The following is an 18,761-nucleotide window of genomic DNA, read 5'->3' on the forward strand; positions in this document are numbered from 1 at the left end:
TATCCTGTGAATGATGTTGTGGCGAAATATATGGATGTTGACAACTCTTGCTCATTTTGTGGAAATGAAGAAGAAACACTGACCCATTTATTTTTTCATTGTGACACAACTCAACATTTTTGGAAAAATGTATATTCTCATTTAAGTAAACACCTTGATTCTTCCAAGTCCTTCCAGTTAAAAGAAATAATTTGCTACTATGAAGGCACATCTAATATTCCAATTGATTACATTGTAAATTTTTTTATTTTATTTGGAAAATATTTTATTCACAAACAAAAATTCTCTAAATCGCAGCTTAACTTTCCACATTTCCTAATCGAAATTGAAACTTTTCTAAAATCCCTTAAATTTGTTAAAAACAAGAAAAATGAAAGATTTTTGAAATATTATGATGACTTTTTCTGTATTACCACTGATTCATAATGTTTTCCTATGTTAGTTTATTTTTTATTTATTTATTTTATTTATTTATTTATTTTTATTGTACTAATTCATCTTTCTGTTATCGTGTTATTGTATTTTATTTGTGAAACTTTACATATATAATTTGTTAATTTTTCATTCCTGTAGAGGTTTATGTGTATTCTGTATGTTTCGTGTATTGTTAAATGTTTTAAAGCATTAATAAAAAAAAAAAAAAAAAAAAAAAAAACCATTTAAAGTCGAACACACAAAGCGTCAAGGTCTGGAGGAAAAGCATACCTGCCCGGATCCCACGCACGCAGATACCCTCAGAAAACGGCAGATTTATTAACCCTTACCCGCGTGGGGGTAATTTATATTGCAGAATAATTTATATTGCATTTTAGCGCAATATAAATGTATCATATTGTTATTCTTAATATAAAGAATACTAATATATTTTTACAACACTTTTAACTTTAAAACATACATATAAAGATGCTTAGTACAATAGCTTTGCTTCTGACAACAAGTTTCTGTAATAAATCAGTAAATCAATCACAAAATGTGTTGACAGTGGCGAATAAAATGCTTGTCAAGTCAAACAAAGCTGAAAGGTGTATAAAACCGCTTTAATTAACAATATCTGAACTGTGCTCTTTTGCATACCTCTACTTTTCTCATGTCTTTCTTTAAACCACCTTTATCTCTTTAAAATATTGCTACTTTAAGAAATAATTTGTTTGCATTTTTTCTATACTGCACACTTTATTTGCATCAACTATACCCATAATAACATTTTCTACGTTTTTCTTTCAATAAAGATAAACATATTTATTATTGTCTTAACTTAAAACTTTGTTTTTTAATTTATAAATTAGATTTTATATAAATAAGTTTTGAAAAGTGTTGAATGCGAACGTCTGAGATAAGATATCTGGAAGGAGACACGTTTGTCTATATAGCCACATGTTATTAAATTGATTATTTTATTATATAGCCTACATATGAAGTAAATTTTAAATAAAAATGTCTGTTCTATTTCTAGTCATTTATTTTGGTTTGACCAACAAAAAAATACATAAGTGACATTAAGAGATTTTATAAAGTTACTTTAATCCATTATTTTAGTGATATTTACAAAGCCACTAAACATTTTTACAGTTATGAATTACGGCTGAAAGGATTTAAAAAATCATAACACTGACTGCCTATATGCGCAAGAAAGGTATTATTAAAGGTATTATAAATTATAAACAGTAGCAGAGTGGACATCGGGAGAGTCGGGACATTTCCCGGTGGGCCGGTAGTGTTTTGAGGCTGCGAGGGCCGGTAGGATAATAGGTATTGCAAGTCTGGCGGCCTGATGTGCGGCCGCTTCCCTCTGGTCAAACTGTGCAGCCTCTTTGCTCAACACAGTAGGCTATATTAAAGTGCTCAACCTGTTCGGCAGGTCCAACCATGTTTAGGATTTTTTAAAATATAGGGGGATCATTGAACGGCCCCACTCCAAATTGCATAGCCTGTCGGCCTTTGATGTAAAAAGCTGCGCGCCGAATGCCTGTTTATTGCAGTACATATGCGGTCGGATTAATAATAGACGAGAGTATTCAACTGCAATATATAAATATCCTCACAACATTATTTTTCTCAAAACTTTGACAAAAAAATTTTTCAAGGAACTGTATTCTTACAGTTATTTAAAGATGCACACATTATTCCGCATATGATTGAATATTAGACGAGAGTATATAACGGCAATGAACGTCTCATATGACAATACGTATCCACATATAACTTAACTTAACAGCATAATGAAATGAATAAACAGACAAGGAAGCAGGATTGGCATGAAAATTGTATTATTATTATTAGCGGAAAAACAGCAATATTACTGAAATAATCTCTGAGATAAATGCGCCAAACACGTTAAAATAAATAAGTAATAACAGTGGAAAAAACATTATTATCTCTCAAAACTTTATATGACAAAATTTATATTTAAAGGAAATATTCTTACCGTTATTCAAAGATGCACATATTATTCCATATTACTCCCATTTATGAGCAGGTTAATCTCTGGCCTCGCTCTGTTATGTAATAGCTGATTCAGGTGCGCATCTCCGTCTTTCAAACATGTATCATTTTGTATAGTTACTCATTTAGGAAAATTAAATGAACAACCATAAGTAAAGCATTTTAGCGCAATATACATGTGTCATATTATTATTCTTAATATATAATAATACTAATATATTTTTACAACATTTTTAACTTTAAAACATGTATTTTTATACCACATTAATCTCTTTAAAATATTGAAACTTTTAGAAAGACTGACATAATTATTAATATTATGAACAAACAATGAAACGGTGTCAAAATTCGACCACACAAATAATTAAGATATTCATTGTTAATAGAGTTACGTGTGTTAGGCTCACACTAAATCTCTGTTGCACTTATTAGGGCTGGGCGATTCGTCCCCATAAAAAAATTCTGAGATTGGGAAATACTGAAATACATTTTGCATTCGCCAAATCTTCATTCCTTCCCAATTTTATAAAAAAACTCGATTTACGATTCGATTCGATTTTTTTCCCCGACCCTATTTAAAACAAAATAATTGAAAACTGTATATATTTTTAAAATATATATTTATTATATTTAATTAAAATGCATCAACATTATAGTTCATTAATCTAACCACCCCAAACTTTCTTTGCCATGAACAAAGCTGACACTGTTTGTCAAAGCACCACAAAAACACTTACTGTTTTTGCACTGATATATGAAGCAATTTGACCCCTTTTATCAAACTCAATATAATACAATACTATGTACAGTATATTAATAGACAGTTCAGGTCTATAGTTTATAAATGTGACTGATGTTATAATGGTAATAATTTCTAGAGATAGGCACTTTTACTGCTTCTGCTTTCCATTTCTCTTTTGCCGATCAAAAAAAGCTTAATCCACTATTATTTCAGATTTAAAAACTTACTTGATGACAGGCTTTACATTACAGCTTAGCGTTTTTACATCCTGAGTCAGCTTTAGCTTTGCTCGTTCAGTGCAATGGGCTTGACATTAGCACTGCTTTTTGCTACAATCTCTGTGCAAACTTTTTAGATTTTAGAAAAGATATGGTCTATTAATAGTAAGATTATTAAAAAATGGGATAAAGAAAATGCAGCGCGTGGTCGCAAAAAGAGCCAGTTGTCATCACCATAGAAACCGGAGGCACGCTGAAACTTCACTCGAGCTTTAGGTAGCGCTCACGGCCGTTCTCCGGTCGAATCGAGTTTTACACACAATATTAATCATACTTGGGACTCAAAGTAATAAACTAGGACCGACCCGGACCAGACTGACCATTTCAAATATAAACCCGGAACTGTACGGGTCCTCTCAGGGAAGAGAGACCTCTAATGGTAAAACTCTGCTCAAGTTCAGAAACATGAAAGGATACAATGTGACACTGAGCTTGCTTCGCATCGCACCCAATTCATTGAGAAACAAAGAGCACGTGAACGCACACTCAACGGGAGAGACACAACGTGCTTGCACACAAAATGAAGCCAACTTGGATGCTATAAACACATATGCACATAAGCATATGCGACCATGTAGTTCCCTGGAGTTACCTCAGTATGTGCTGCAGTTGATCCAGTTTGCCGCGCTGGATGATGAGTTTATGATGCGCTGGATGATGAGTTTATGACGCGTGCATCTTCACGGGCTCTCTCAACAAAACACGGGTCATCCAGTCGAGTTCAGAAAATACGGAAATTCGTAAAGTGATTTTTTTCCTGGGCGGGTCGCAATTTACCTGGACGGAATGCCCAGTAGAGCCTATGTTTGGGAAACACTGTATGTACTGCGCTATACTGCAGAGGGGGAGAAAAAAATCTAAAAAAAATGATTTTTTGAAAATATGAATCGATTTGACCTACCAACTCGATTTTAAAATCAAATCGATTTTTTCCCAGCCCTACTTAGTATAAATGCGCATTGCACGTACAGTCATCTTAATAGTTGTATGCGCTGTTATGCTGGCAAGAAGGGGTTGACGTCTCTTTGCTGTTTTAAAGGTAGGGTAACACATTTTGAAAAATGCTAACGGTAGCCGCCTAGCAATGAAATCCCGATTCCACCCTCAAGTCAAATCGCCATCCAAAGTCACGCCTCTTTCATAACACATGAACACGCACAGATCAGACGGTCACGTCTCATGTCTCATTCAGTAGTAAGAAAACTTTGCAGTACAAAGTGAATAACACTTCCAAAATAACCAACATAAACAACTGGTTTACATCAGAATTAGTTTAAGCACACGTTCGGTTGTGTAGACGTAGTAACTATATCGTTATGCTAATCCGTAAACGAACACAAATTTCAAAAGCAACACAATGTTTCATCAAAGTAGAATATCTGAATCCATCTCAATACAAACATATCGCGTACCTACCTTAGCAAAATAAACAGTGCAACGACCCTTTCAGACGCTTTGCCTACTGCAGCTGTTTGCATCTCGTGGTAAAGCAGTAAATTTACCGATGTTAATTTGAGTTTTTGCTCTTGCTGATCCAGGCAGTTTTTGCTGTTGTTGTTATTAAAAGATGTCTTTCGTTTTGTGGCTCCTGTGTAGGTTGTCAATTCAGCAGAAAAGTTTGCCATTCTCACTGTTTACAGACAGGAGATGAGCGCACGTGAACGCGCCGATGACGTATGGTGTCTGCGGGGACTCGCATTCAAATTTAATTTTTACATATACTGTAAGGGACAAAAAAGGAAACGTCTGTTCGGACCGAAATCTATGATTTGTTGAACATTTTTTGGTCCTACGCCTTTCACAGATGACATAAATTTCTACAAATACATTTAAACAACTTAACACAGTGATTGCTATCAGGATGTGAGGAGACTTTTAACCAGCATAACTAAAAATGTTTCAGGATCAAATCTGTTACCCTACCTTTAATAACAATGTTAAATATTCAGCAATGCCCTTATTAACTTCTTCAAACAACCGCAATGACAACGCATATAAAATTTTGTTTTTATGCGCCCCCTGGTGGATTATCTGTGAAGAGAAACACATTAAGGGAAAAGGGAAAGTAGCCCCCCATACCAACCCCCCACCCCCCCACTGTAAAAAAATAATATGACCCCTCTACTCAATAAAATTGTGGTAACAGATTACAAGCAATATCATTAATTACATTCAACAAATAAAAATTAAGTTAGATTTACTCAATAAACTCCTTAATATTAACCTATTTAAAAAGTCAAACTGCAATTTGCTATTAAAAAATTTATTACACTTTAAACAGAAATAATGGGTATACTAGACAAAGAACTAGCACTATACAATAAAAATATTATGCCATATCTACTCAATAAACGTGTGGCAACAGATTACAAGCAATATCATTAATTAAATTCAACAAATAAAAATTGAGTTAGAATTACTCCATAAACTCTTTAATAGAAACCCATTCAAAAAGGCAAACTGCAATTTGCAATTAGAAATTAATTTAAATTTAAACAAAATATTGGGTTTACAGGACAAAGACCTAGTACTATTCAATTATACGATTTTAATTTAACATCATGATTTAAAATGTATCCATTAATATTATTATTAGTAATGAGTATTATATCTGATTTCAGAATGACAGACAAAGATGAATCAATTCTTATTTTATTGCAGTCAAAAGAGCAGGAAAGCATCTCATTTTTAATGGTGTATTTGTAACAGTGTAAACTTCAAAAAGTATTTTTCAGTCTTTAAAGAAAACCGTCCACATTTCCCCGACTACGAAAGGTTCCATGTTTGTGTTCTGCTACATTGATTCACACCCAGAACATCAGACAGCAGTTTAGACTTACTGTACTGTAATCAGTTTATCAATTTTGAAGAATCCAGCTCGAAGAAAAGTTTCTGAAACACCTGAAAAGATGCCTGCGATACTGGAGGTATCTGGGATACAAGGAGGATAAAGCATGCCCTGGGAACACCTTTAAGGCCTCGATAACAATTCCAGCATCCCTTGGGCTGCCACTCCTAGAAGATCCATTCTTTAAAATTACAGCCATCACAAGCTGCTCAAGTCCCACCTCTTCATCATTATCCTGCAACATTAAACAGCAATTATGTCTTAAAACCTTTATAAATGTATACAGCTTTAATACTGAAATAATCAACACATTAAACTTGTATATTAAAATGTTTTGAAGAAAACTGATAATAAATTCTCATTAGAATTACAAATAATATCAAAAAATGTTTGAAGAGATATATATCTATATTTATAATTAGGGCAAATCTTTTCCCTACATTTTTTCTGTCACACCATAGGATGCAGTCACATATTTATTTGTTAACCAAGTTACTCACATGTGTATATACAAACACATACACTATATACACAATATAATATATACAATATATTTATTTAATAATATTCCTCACATATGTAGACTGCATACGCCAATTAGCCTGGTTTGTTTAAGTTAACTAAGTATTACATTCGCAAGTCATACGCATATTACAACAATTTACGATTAAGTAAGAATAAAAGTAAACTTGTTAATATTATGATATAAGACAGTTTTGATGACAAATGCATCCTAGAAATGCGACCTCCTAAGGTCCTAAAGCTGAAGTTACGTCCAAACCCAGTTCATATTAATCCTTATTGTAATTAATATTTACGAATTACAAACAAATTATACAAAGAAACACTGCGTATAGATATATAAGACCAAAGATTGCCCGTTAAATTTACCCGAAATGAATTTTATCCACAGTTTATAAACACTACATTGACGTCTCAGCCAGCGGTGATTTTCAGCAAGACTGGGTGAGGTGAGGCGCCGTTGTCCGGTATATATGAGCGCTGAGCGCCCGCTGAGTATCTGGAGCTCCCATCGCAATAAATTTGAAGGAAATGTTTAAATAGACGATATCTTTATGAACCTACTGCAGATTCTTGTTTAAAAAACATACATTCTCGACTGAAATGCTTTCAAAACTTTGAATTGTGGCACAGTATAAGTTATATTTCCTAAATCCGTCTGCTCAGTGCTCACGACCTGCATATCAACCTGAAATGGTTGTTCATTTAAAACAGCTTATTTGTATTACGTTGGATTTATTTGGTATTGCTAACACACAAAAAAAAAACTACATGAAATTAATTGTATTAAATAAAGTTTACACATTCAATTTCATCAAATCTACAAGCCTACAGAATGACTTTTTACAGTGCAGATGTTGTACACATGTTTTTAATACAATGAAATACTGCATTAAGGTTATTATAAAATTAAATCATAATATATCCCCTAAAAAAAACCTAATATTTAATTCAATTCAGTTTTATTTATATAGCGCTTTTCACAATTGTTAATTGTTTCAAAGCAGCTTTACATGAGTAGATGTAGGGGAAAACAGAAAATCAATAGGTAAGGCCGCCTATGCATGGTCGTCATGATGGCACTCGACAAAACAACCTCCGTCGGGGCGTTAAAAACACAGCGATATGAGCAGCACTGAAGGCTACGGTCATTCACACTAAGTCTCTGTTTCATTTATATAAAGCTGGAGGGCAATTTTGTCGTGTTTTGATGGTGACCGACACGCCGACGAGAGATTGATAATCATCCCAAAGTATTAATTCTAGACTTACCAAAATGTTGTTGATATGTGTGTTGTCACGTTGTTTTGTTTTTTTTTGCCTGTAATGATCCAATCCAGGGACGTGCACAGGAATTTTTAGGGGCAGTTGCTCTGACCTAAATAAAGGGCACCCCCCCCCCCCAATTTTTTTTTAAACTCACGGCCTATATGAAGGACTGAGAATAACAGGGTCTTTATTAAAATCAGCAAACATGTTTGCCTAATGCCTACCAAAAAAATTGTATCCTAGGCTGCTTGTCTGCAAGCTATGATAGCTAGCTGCTATCTGTCTGATTATTTAGGCTTAAACGTGGCAATCTCAGCCTAGATTCATGAAGATTTTAACAGAGGTGGAAAGAGTAGCCAAAAACTTTACTCAAGTAAAAGTACAAGTAACTAAATAAATAATTACTCAAGTAGAAGTAAAAAGTATGCAATGAAAATAATACTCAAGTAGCGAGTTACTAGTTACTCATGAAAAAATAAATCTAGATATACACGCGCAAACACACACACACACACACACACAATACAGTGCCCTCCATAAGTATCAGAACTGTAAAGACAAGATTTTTCTGTTTGCTGTGGAGACCAGAAATTGGTAAGATAAATATCAGTATGTCAGAAGTTTAGAATGTCACATTTTATTAACCTTTGTTTATGTTTAAACACATGCTTCAACAACAAAGAACAACAGCATTAAATGCTGACTTATGTGTGTTGTACACAAATGCACATAAGTGAATCAAACTGATCCTACACATTTTATGCTTTTCATGTGTAAACAATCAGGACACAGCTCAGTGACCATAAAAAAAATAATGTGACAGATTCTGTACTTTTGTCTCATGTTCATCTTTTAATGTTTAGACATTTCTTGACTCCACAACAAACAGAAGAATATGTGTAAAACTGCAACATACACAAACAGTACAGAAAAAAAGAATACAAACACAGAATAGACAAGCATTTCAAATTAACAAATTAACTCTAGTCTCAATGATGATGTAGCTTATAGCTGAAATATCAGACAAGTAAGCAGTTTTGCATATGTATAAAGTTAGAAATCTCCTATGGTCTGAGGACATTACAGTTTACACTTACATAAAAATGATTTTAGACAAAACTCATGTTTTCTTACGTTGTCATGTTACGTGTGTTTTGTGAGAATCACTTACATCATACAGTACAGTATACAGCGAATCAGACGTCAATCATCGATGGATTTTCTTCAATCAGTGCTTCAGTGTTTCAGGAGGTTGCTCGCGTTTAACTGTGTCTGACGACGAACAGGTCGCGTGTATGTAATGGCGGGTACATGTGTGAAGTTTTGCTTTTAGTTAAAAGATTGGTAAATTCATTTCCACGTCACCCAAAACTGGTTATATTCTGCGTGTTTCTACATAGGTTACGAGTAAAACAGCTTCGGATGATTCCGTTTTGGAGCGATCTGAACAATTCATTCAAACTGATTCGCGAACCAATTTAAACGTTTGGCCCATTCGCTTTGTAAAGAATCGACTCAAAAGACTCGTTTATTTGCAACACTTTGTAAGGAATAGACTCAAACGAGTCATTAATTCGTGTATGCGCCATAAACACAAGATAGCGATTTAAAAATAAAATACAAATTTCGTAATTAATTAAAATACAGTAACGAAGGAACGCTGCATAGTGTAAACGAAGTAAAAGTACAATTTATTTATTTTCCACCTCGGAAGGGCAACTTGAGTCGAGAAGGGCATATGGGCAGTTGCCCGGGCAACCTGAGCAACCCCCCTGTGCACGTCCCTGATCCAATCGCCTCACAGTTATCAGACTTAGGAAATTAGACAGCATTTTAGCTGACAAGAAAATACCTTTACTGTAGTAAAAGTAAATGAACCCAGATACGGTTGTGCTTTAAGTTCACAAAAACACGTCATTTATTAACCCTCATGTCGTTCAATGAGGTATATTTTCACATTTACACTATAATCTGTTTATCATATAAATGTTAATGTATTAACATTAACAAACAAAAAGCAATGCATTTGTTTAAGTACTTGTTTATGTTTTTTTACTATGCTAATGCTCACTAGAGAAAAACTAAGATAATGCTGCTAAAATTATTCTTTTTTTTTTACCTTGAATGCCATTGCTCTAATTTATTTTTTAAATTTTGATATATTTTATATTTTGCCTAAATGTTTAATATATCTGCTGTTCATATGTTCATTTATTAGTGTGTTATATGATTAGAATGTTATCCCGTTTTTAATATAAAGCCCAACAATATGATTTGAGAGTGTTTCTCCCTTTTCAGAAAAAGTATCGAAAAAGTATCAGAATCGAAACCATTGACATAGTATCGGTATCGAACCAATAATTTTTGTATGGTAACAACACTAGGCTGAAGAGGTGATAATTGTGCCCTGCGCGGATCTTTAAACTGAATAGGTCTGTCTAACATACAGACTAACAATACACTGAATGGATGCTTGGAAGATGTGAATAATAAATAGAATTTTGCTGTTTTTTCTTAATAAATTCACATGGTTATAATGTTTTACATGGTTTTAAAAACATTTCATAAAATTTAAGTTTTAGAGGTATCCCCTTCAGATTTGAAACAGAACATGGTCAGACATGTAGCTTTATCTGCAGTGCATTTCTATATTGATACAAGGACAGTTTAATGTAATTTTTATTAAGATATTACATATACGTTTTGTGAAGTTGAATTGATCAGTGATGGAGTCTGGATCGTTAGACACACTAAAATAGCCATTAGCCGAAACTAGTAGCCATTTAATCTTATATTATTTGCAAACTTTGTTGCAGATATGCGTGTATTGATGTTGACATGGCACCAATTAATTTAGTGATTTTCACACAGGCAACAATTTTGTGGTATGCCATATACAGGACACTAGATGTTTCACCTCAAGTGTGTTTGCATGTGTGTGTGTGTGTCAGATGACCCCTCCCTCCTCTACTTCGGGACACCAACTAAAGAATTTCACTTTAACAATAAGAATGATCTAAATAGATTATTCAAAAAATAAGAAAATATGTAAAGGAGGAAGTTTGTCATCTTATTTATCTGAATTATTTTGTGAGATTTGGACCAGATTGTAGAACCCTTTAACTGTATTATTAGGAAGACACAGTGGTAAAAAATGGAATTTATTTACCAAATTTTAAAAAGAATAACTAAAAAATTATAATAAAATACTAAAGAATAGAAAAAGATGGAAACTAAAATGCAAAGAATAGAAAATAGAAGTGACTGACTTGAATTTATGGAATTTTATGTTTCTGATAAGATGAAAAACCTTATTTCTCATAAAATAATTATTTGCTAAACATTAAGGAAATCAGTTTTTTGAGTATTGAGATATTGAGAAGCATCTATGGTAACAGTTACTGACACAAAACACTGTTGCCATGGTTTCAGGAAAATGTTTGGTTATGTGATATTTATGTTCTGTGCGGTCGAATGAGCGGTCCGATGATGACAGGTCGTCCACGGGTCAGGCTTTTCCACACTGCAAATGGGAAAGAGTCAGGTTCAATTTAACAGCCTTGATTCCTCTGAGCTTTGACACTGAGGTTGGCCATAAAAGATTTTGGTCGGTTGTCTTATCTGATCTAATTAGACACCTGTTTGTGTTAACCCACCAAAATCCAATCCAAATGTAACAGTTGGGAGGGGTCTGGAATACTTTGTTGTACGCTGTTTACTACAAATGCATACGCTTAATCACATTATCCAAACCAAACTGCTTTCGAGTGCGATTTACCCCCAAAGCTTGGTTCGTTTGACTAGTGTTATTGCTCCGTACCATGCCCTGGCGTGATTTGGTTAATCACACCCTGGACTGCTTGCAGAGCGTGCATTAAAAGGCAAACATGTCCATTTTGTGACGTCATTAACTTCCTCTGCCTTTGTAAAAACCTTCTGATCCGTGCAGCCAAACGTGCCTGATATGATTGTGCACTAATGTATTCTGGTCCAATGTACTGGTGAATTTTTGGGGCCAAAGTTACTTGCCGACCCCTGGGCTAAGTCATACTAATGTAATGTTAAGGTCATAGTCTGTGCTATGGCATTTCTGATCTCACTTAAGTCATATTTTGTTAAAAATGTCAAAGTCACCCTCAGTTTAAAGATTTTGAAATCCACTCCATAATATTAGGTCCTTTAATATACACAGGTCCACTGTAACACAAACCACAGAATACCAATTTACAAAATAAATGTATTATTTATGAAACAAAATAACAATTTAGTTAAATAAAGATAATTGGTAATAAGCTAAAGTACTGTGCAAAATTAGGCCACCACCACCACCAGACTTGTTGTTTTAAAAATTTTAATGTCAATCCATATTTATTTTTCAATCTATTTTAGGCAAGGCAAGTTTATTTGTATAGCACATTTCATACACAGAGGTCATTCAAAGTGTTTTACATAGACATGAGAAAACAATATATAAAAGAGAAAAATGTAAAAATAAGAAATACACGATAAAATCACAATAAAAACAAAGATACATGAGAATTTAAAATAACAATTAAAGAAAATAAATGTGATTTTAATAAAAACTGTTTAAAATGTTAAAAAGAATAAAACAGGAGTAAAAGTGACTTGAATAAAATATAAATAATACAGAAATATATGTAGACTAAATTTACAATATTGTGCTGACTCGTTTACTGCTGTTTACTTCCACTCTGTGTTTTAGCGCCACCGTCTTATCATTTTGGGTAACAGTGCCCTATCTTATGCGTAAATCTCACTGAAGGGGTGCATTTTATTAGCAATGGCAGTGCAAAAACCTCCTTAGGTCTGACCGTCTGACCTTGCACCAGTCTGATGCGCGCAAAAAAATCACCAATCACAGAATCATTGTTTGTGTCAATCTTACATCAGTTTAAAGAAACAGTAAATATATATTTTAAAAGGGACTCGTATGGACTCGAGAATAAGTCCGATTCAAAGTGTATTAAAATATGGTCTCGAGACTGAGTCCAAGACCAAGACAGAGTCCGAGTCTCGAGTACTACAACACTGGCTAATCGTCTAATCAGATTCAATGGATTGTGCTAAGCTATTGTAAAGGTGCTAGCGCCAGACCCGGAGATCAGCTGAATGGATTCCAAAACGGTAAGAATCAAATGTTTAACTCTAGGGGAGCTGGAAAATAAGCATATTTTCAAAAAAGTGGAATGTCCCTTTAACACAAAAAAATGCCACTTCTTCAAACGGCAGCTGAAGTTCCTAGGACACATTGTCAATGAGAGAGGAGTGGATGGTTGATCCAGACTAGGGATGGGCATTTTCCAGTAATTTACTTTAGCTACCCCACTCGATTGATGGTCAATACTCATTAACTGATGTTTTTCATTAGCGTTTTATTCGTGACACTCATGTAGACACCGTAAGAGCTACAACAAAACAGACAGATAAAAACAAACACTGTCACTCAAACACATTAACTAACATCACAATAAACAATACAAAAACAAAACATATACCTTATAACCCTCAAGTGGGATGCACAAGACTTAATGGGGGGAGAAAACCGTCGTGCCTTTCGGACTGCGTCCTCCGCAAAGTTAAACACACACACACCTAGCGCAAACAGAGCGTGCTTTATACACGCCAATCCACGCTAAGGCCGTATCATAATAAAAGTCCTTCAAAAAATGAATAAATACAGACCTTATAAATTCAAACAAATTTGCAATCCTTTACACTCCCACCAAATCATGAGTTATAATAAACAAATGATTTCAAAATTACAACAACACTTCAAACAATACAAATCCAAATATAACAACAAAACAAAAACTTAAGTCTCCAACAATAAAACCAGTTTCTGAACAGGACGTTCAATTACAGAAACTTCCCTAAACATTCTTTCTTCCAAGATTTTTGTAAAAGATGAACCCTAAGTCTCATCGCAAACCAACCATAGATTTGGATGGACATGTACATAGGAGACTACAACATGATTTATCCCTTGGATCCAAAAACCCTTTAAACAAATTTCATTGATGGTAAATCCTTTACCTTGATGTTTAATTCCTTCATGGCAATCAGCTATGATAATTTCTGTGATATAATGGTCCTTAGGGATAATTGTGAGATGTTTCAACAGACTAAGAGAAGAGTTGCTGAGTCTTTCTCCCACCTTAAGCACACAATCACTATCAAGAAATGGATCAAGGTAGTACAATTGATTGTAGGATGACAATTGGCTACCCTTACTTAGTGCATTGAATTCAGTTTCGAACACATGTCTTTGCAAAAGTTTGATTATAAAGCACTCAGCCTTTCCTCTTTCCTCAACTGTAGAGAGTCCCTTTGACTTGTCCTTACGAATCCGCCGTTGAATTGCTCCTATTACCCGAGACCAAGACGAGAACTTTGACAGGTGATTTACAATAGTTTCCTGTTCCACTGCCTTTGCATAAAGTATTTGAGAACATCTGACTTCAGACTCACTTAGTTGTAATTCTGTAATCTCATTGGCAGGAAGAACAATCTTCTTATTAGATAAAGGCACTTCATCAGTAAGACCTCTTGAAACATGGTCTACAGGATTGTCCTTTGTTGGAACGTACCAATTTCCACCTTGATTCCCTCCATCCTTAACTTCCTCTGCCTCTCTTCTGTCAATGATTTCCTCCATAAATTTCACACAGTGCTCCTTATACCTTTGGTCCTTTAACAGTTTTCTCTTTTGATGATTAGGTCTCACAAGAGCAAGTTTTGTGTTATCTGGCAAATTTTGTCTTGCTTTAAAAGGAAGAGCTATTTCATAGTGTCCGGAGCTATTTTCCTTTATTCCGTCACTTAATTTATTTAAAAAGGCAATGTCATCTTGAGAACGAGGTTTATCATCATTTGCATCCTTCAAATCAAATTCTAGAATGCGTATGGCATCTGCTGGAGCCAGTGGAGGAACTTCTTTAACTGAAAGTCTATGGCAGAGACTAGTAATACCTGAAGAGTCAAGCTTGGGTAATGAAGGTCCAACAATGCTCCAACCCAAATCAGTCTTGACAGCATAAGGTTCGTCATTCTCTCCTAAAATCGTTTGTCTTGGTGCCAGCGCCCTAGCACAATTATAGCCAATCAAGAGACCGGCTTCACAGTCTTTCAAAGAGGGAATCTCATCAACAATTGCAGAAAAGTGAGTCCAACGTTTAGCTGTTTCACACGTAGGTATGTGTGCATGGTTAACTGGGATGCAATCCTTAGTATATACAGGAGGGAGATCAATATAAGTGGCAGAACTATAACCCCTTACACGAAGTCCTGAAATCCTTTCACTCTTTACAATGGTATCCTTTTCAGTCATGGTAGTCAATTTCAACTTGACTGGAGATTTATCTGCCTGTAGGGCATTGCTCACTTCTTGATCGATAAAGGTTGTATCACTCTGTGAATCGAGCAAGGCATAAACAAGTTTTTCGGTACTCATGTTGTTAGCTGATGATAGCCATACTGGCACAACCATCGAGGTATAAGATGATCCCTTTCCGGCCACACTCAGAGACAGAACGGCTGTTGAATCATCTTCTTCCCTTGGAGCAGATACGGTTAATGAAGCCAGCCTTTCTGTTTTACTGAAATTATCATCATGAAGGCAAGTAGGATGTTTCCCTTTACACAAGTTACAGAGATGACGATGACGACAGTCCCTTGCACTATGACCAGTTTTCAAACATCCATAACAAAGATGATTTTCCTTTACATATGCTCGTCGTTCTGCCAATGTCTTGGTCATCAATTTGGAACAATCATAAAGCTGATGTTCAGAATCTTGACAAAACACACAAGGAGGTTTGACGTATTTCTCAATGATATTTGGTCTATTATGTTCCAAATCAGTCTGAGTATTAAAGACATTAGCCTTGTTTCCTTTGAACTCGCTGAGATTTTGTCTGTTGACAGATGTTAAACTGAGAGCATAAGATGACGTGACTGGGTTACAACTAATCTCTGCCTCTAATGAGACAAATGTCGCAAAGGTTTTAAAGTCAGGAAAATTCTTATTATCTCTTAAAGTTTGCGTAACTTGTCGATTCCAGCGCGAAGCCACCCAATCAGGTAATTTTTTAACTAACCTTTGGTTCTCATCACAGTCATTGAGAATTTGTAGACTTGCAACATGAGGTATGGCCTCCTGACAAGCATTAAGGAAATCTGAAAATTCTCTAAGTCCAATAGCATCCCTTGATTGAATTTTTGGCCAATCTGCAAGCTTCTGGCGAAAAGCGCGTTGAATCACAAATGGTTGACCGTACCTTTTATCCAATTTGCTCCAGGCATCCTTATAAGCTTCGTCATCACTCCTGTAGAAGGTACCATCAAGGGTTTTATATGCCGATCCACCCACATACCTTTTTAGATAATAAAGTTTATCAGCAGCAGATATACTTTTCCGATCAATCAATGACATAAAGGAAGCCTTCCACTCAACATACTGAATGGGGTCACCATTAAACACAAAGGGTTCTGGAGCTGGTAATCTGTTCAAATTTATACTGTCTTGTAAGGCTTGAACAAGAGAAGGCAATTCAGTTTGAGAAAGAGATATATCATTAGCAGGTTGGCTAGAAAGGCTTGGAGGCAGACAATGTTGTTCCATGATAACACGGTTTGTTGAAGGATGGTCAACGTCCTGCACTGTTATCCGATTATAAGCCTCAAACCTTGCCTGCGCTACTTTCAAATCCTTTTCCGCTTGTAGCTGCTCTAGTTCGCGTTTTTGAGCATCTAAGTCTCTCTCTTGTTTTTCTTGCAAATCTTGAATTTTCTTCTTCCGTTTATTTTCCTCCATTAGCATTTTATACTCCACTTCCTTTGCCGCCAATTCTGCAGCTGCTTCAGCATGTTTTGACGCTACACATGAAGATGCAGCATGATGACTTAACTGAGAACTAGATTTGTGACTAATTCGAGAAACCGTGGACCCATATATAGAACGAGCATAGCTGGATTCGAGTAGATCCTTTAAACGATGTTTTACTTGCTCTACATCAAATTCATCAATGCCTGATATTCTTTCATAGGCAACCTTTATTAAATCTGTTGTCACTGCCTCGCAAGCATCAACACGACGTCTCAGTTCAGTAGATGGCGTGACGTGATTTCTAATGTCAACATAGACACGCATAACCTTATCCTTTTCATCTTCTAGAGTATCAATAAGGGTTGCTAACTGACTCTCAGTAAGATCAGACTTGAGTTGAACTCTTGTTTTACGTGCTAACATTTTCCAGTATTCATACATAGAATTAAGCTTTCTTTCTTTCTTTAAAGCTTCCTCATTTTGAAAAGCAAGCATTTTTTCTGTGGGATTTCGTGGACGAACAGAACGTCGAGTACCTTGAGATTCTGTTAGATCTTCTCGAAGTTTACTGTTAAGTTCACTCAAGGTTTGTTCTGCTCGAAGTTTACCTTTAAGCTCACTCAAAGTCTGTTCTTTAAACTCAATTGTCTCAGTTATCTGTTGTCTCTTTGAAATCTCTGTTGATGTTTGATACTCATTATTAAGGGTTTCAATATCCTGTTGAAGATTACTAATCAACCTTTCACATTCAACCTGATCAAAGTTTGACTCTGTCATTTTTGTTCAGCTCTTGTCATTCACCGAATTAACACACAGTAATATAAAAATGTCCAACACAATTAAAATATCAATTAAATTCCCAGGGTGTAATCATGTAGCCTTGGACATTAATATCAAATGTTTGGTTTTTAAATAACCCCTTTTAAATACAAATATTTCCCTTAAAACTTATATAAATATCACTTTCAACCACAACAAATAATTTGGTCTTTCAAAAAACCTTAAACATTAAAAAACCTTGTTTAAACGTAAATGTCTTTTGTTTGGTTAACTATTTCACCTTAATATTCCTTTACAGCTGGAAAGGTGCGTCGAAAAATGTCACCTGAGGAAGAACACAGTCTTTCGGAGTCCGTAGTGTATCGTTTAGTCCTTAATTTCAACCGTAGTTATCCACAAACGAAGCACATTTTTCCTTTAACCATCAGAAATCGACCTGCTGCCCGTGAACACTCACTGCTCAGAGACCCGTCAGCATGGACACCAATTGGTATGCAGCAGACTCGAACGATGAATGGCCAAGCTCTTACTTTAGCTACCCCACTCGATTGATGGTCAATACTCATTAACTGATGTTTTTCATTAGCGTTTTATTCGTGACACTCATGTAGACACCGTAAGAGCTACAACAAAACAGACAGATAAAAACAAACACTGTCACTCAAACACATTAACTAACATCACAATAAACAATACAAAAACAAAACATATACCTTATAACCCTCAAGTGGGATGCACAAGACTTAATGGGGGGAGAAAACCGTCGTGCCTTTCGGACTGCGTCCTCCGCAAAGTTAAACACACACACACCTAGCGCAAACAGAGCGTGCTTTATACACGCCAATCCACGCTAAGGCCGTATCATAATAAAAGTCCTTCAAAAAATGAATAAATACAGACCTTATAAATTCAAACAAATTTGCAATCCTTTACATTTACTATTTGAATATTTAAGTTCATAAAGAACGAATATTCGAATATTCGTTTATTTAAATTATGTTAATTAAGACATGCGTGTTTTGTATTTTTCATTTT

General features: G+C 35.1%; 2 protein-coding genes across 3 annotated transcripts in view; one reads left to right on the top strand and one right to left on the bottom strand.

Moving 5' to 3' along the window:
- skic3 (SKI3 subunit of superkiller complex) overlaps positions 1–18,761 on the top strand; it is a 271,172-nt gene that overhangs the window by 171,603 nt on the left and 80,808 nt on the right. The gene's annotated exons all lie outside the window — the stretch shown is intronic.
- LOC135774512 (uncharacterized) lies at positions 13,508–18,655 on the bottom strand. Its single transcript, XM_065284642.2, has 3 exons — positions 18,440–18,655; positions 14,156–18,349; positions 13,508–13,527 (listed from the first exon to the last, which is right to left on the bottom strand). Exons 2-3 carry the CDS (start codon positions 17,721–17,723, stop codon positions 13,508–13,510), a joined length of 3,588 nt encoding a protein of 1,195 aa, XP_065140714.1. The 5' UTR covers positions 17,724–18,349; positions 18,440–18,655.

This window comes from Paramisgurnus dabryanus, chromosome 5 (assembly GCF_030506205.2).
Source record: "Paramisgurnus dabryanus chromosome 5, PD_genome_1.1, whole genome shotgun sequence".
In the NCBI taxonomy this organism is placed as follows: Eukaryota; Metazoa; Chordata; class Actinopteri; order Cypriniformes; family Cobitidae; genus Paramisgurnus; species Paramisgurnus dabryanus.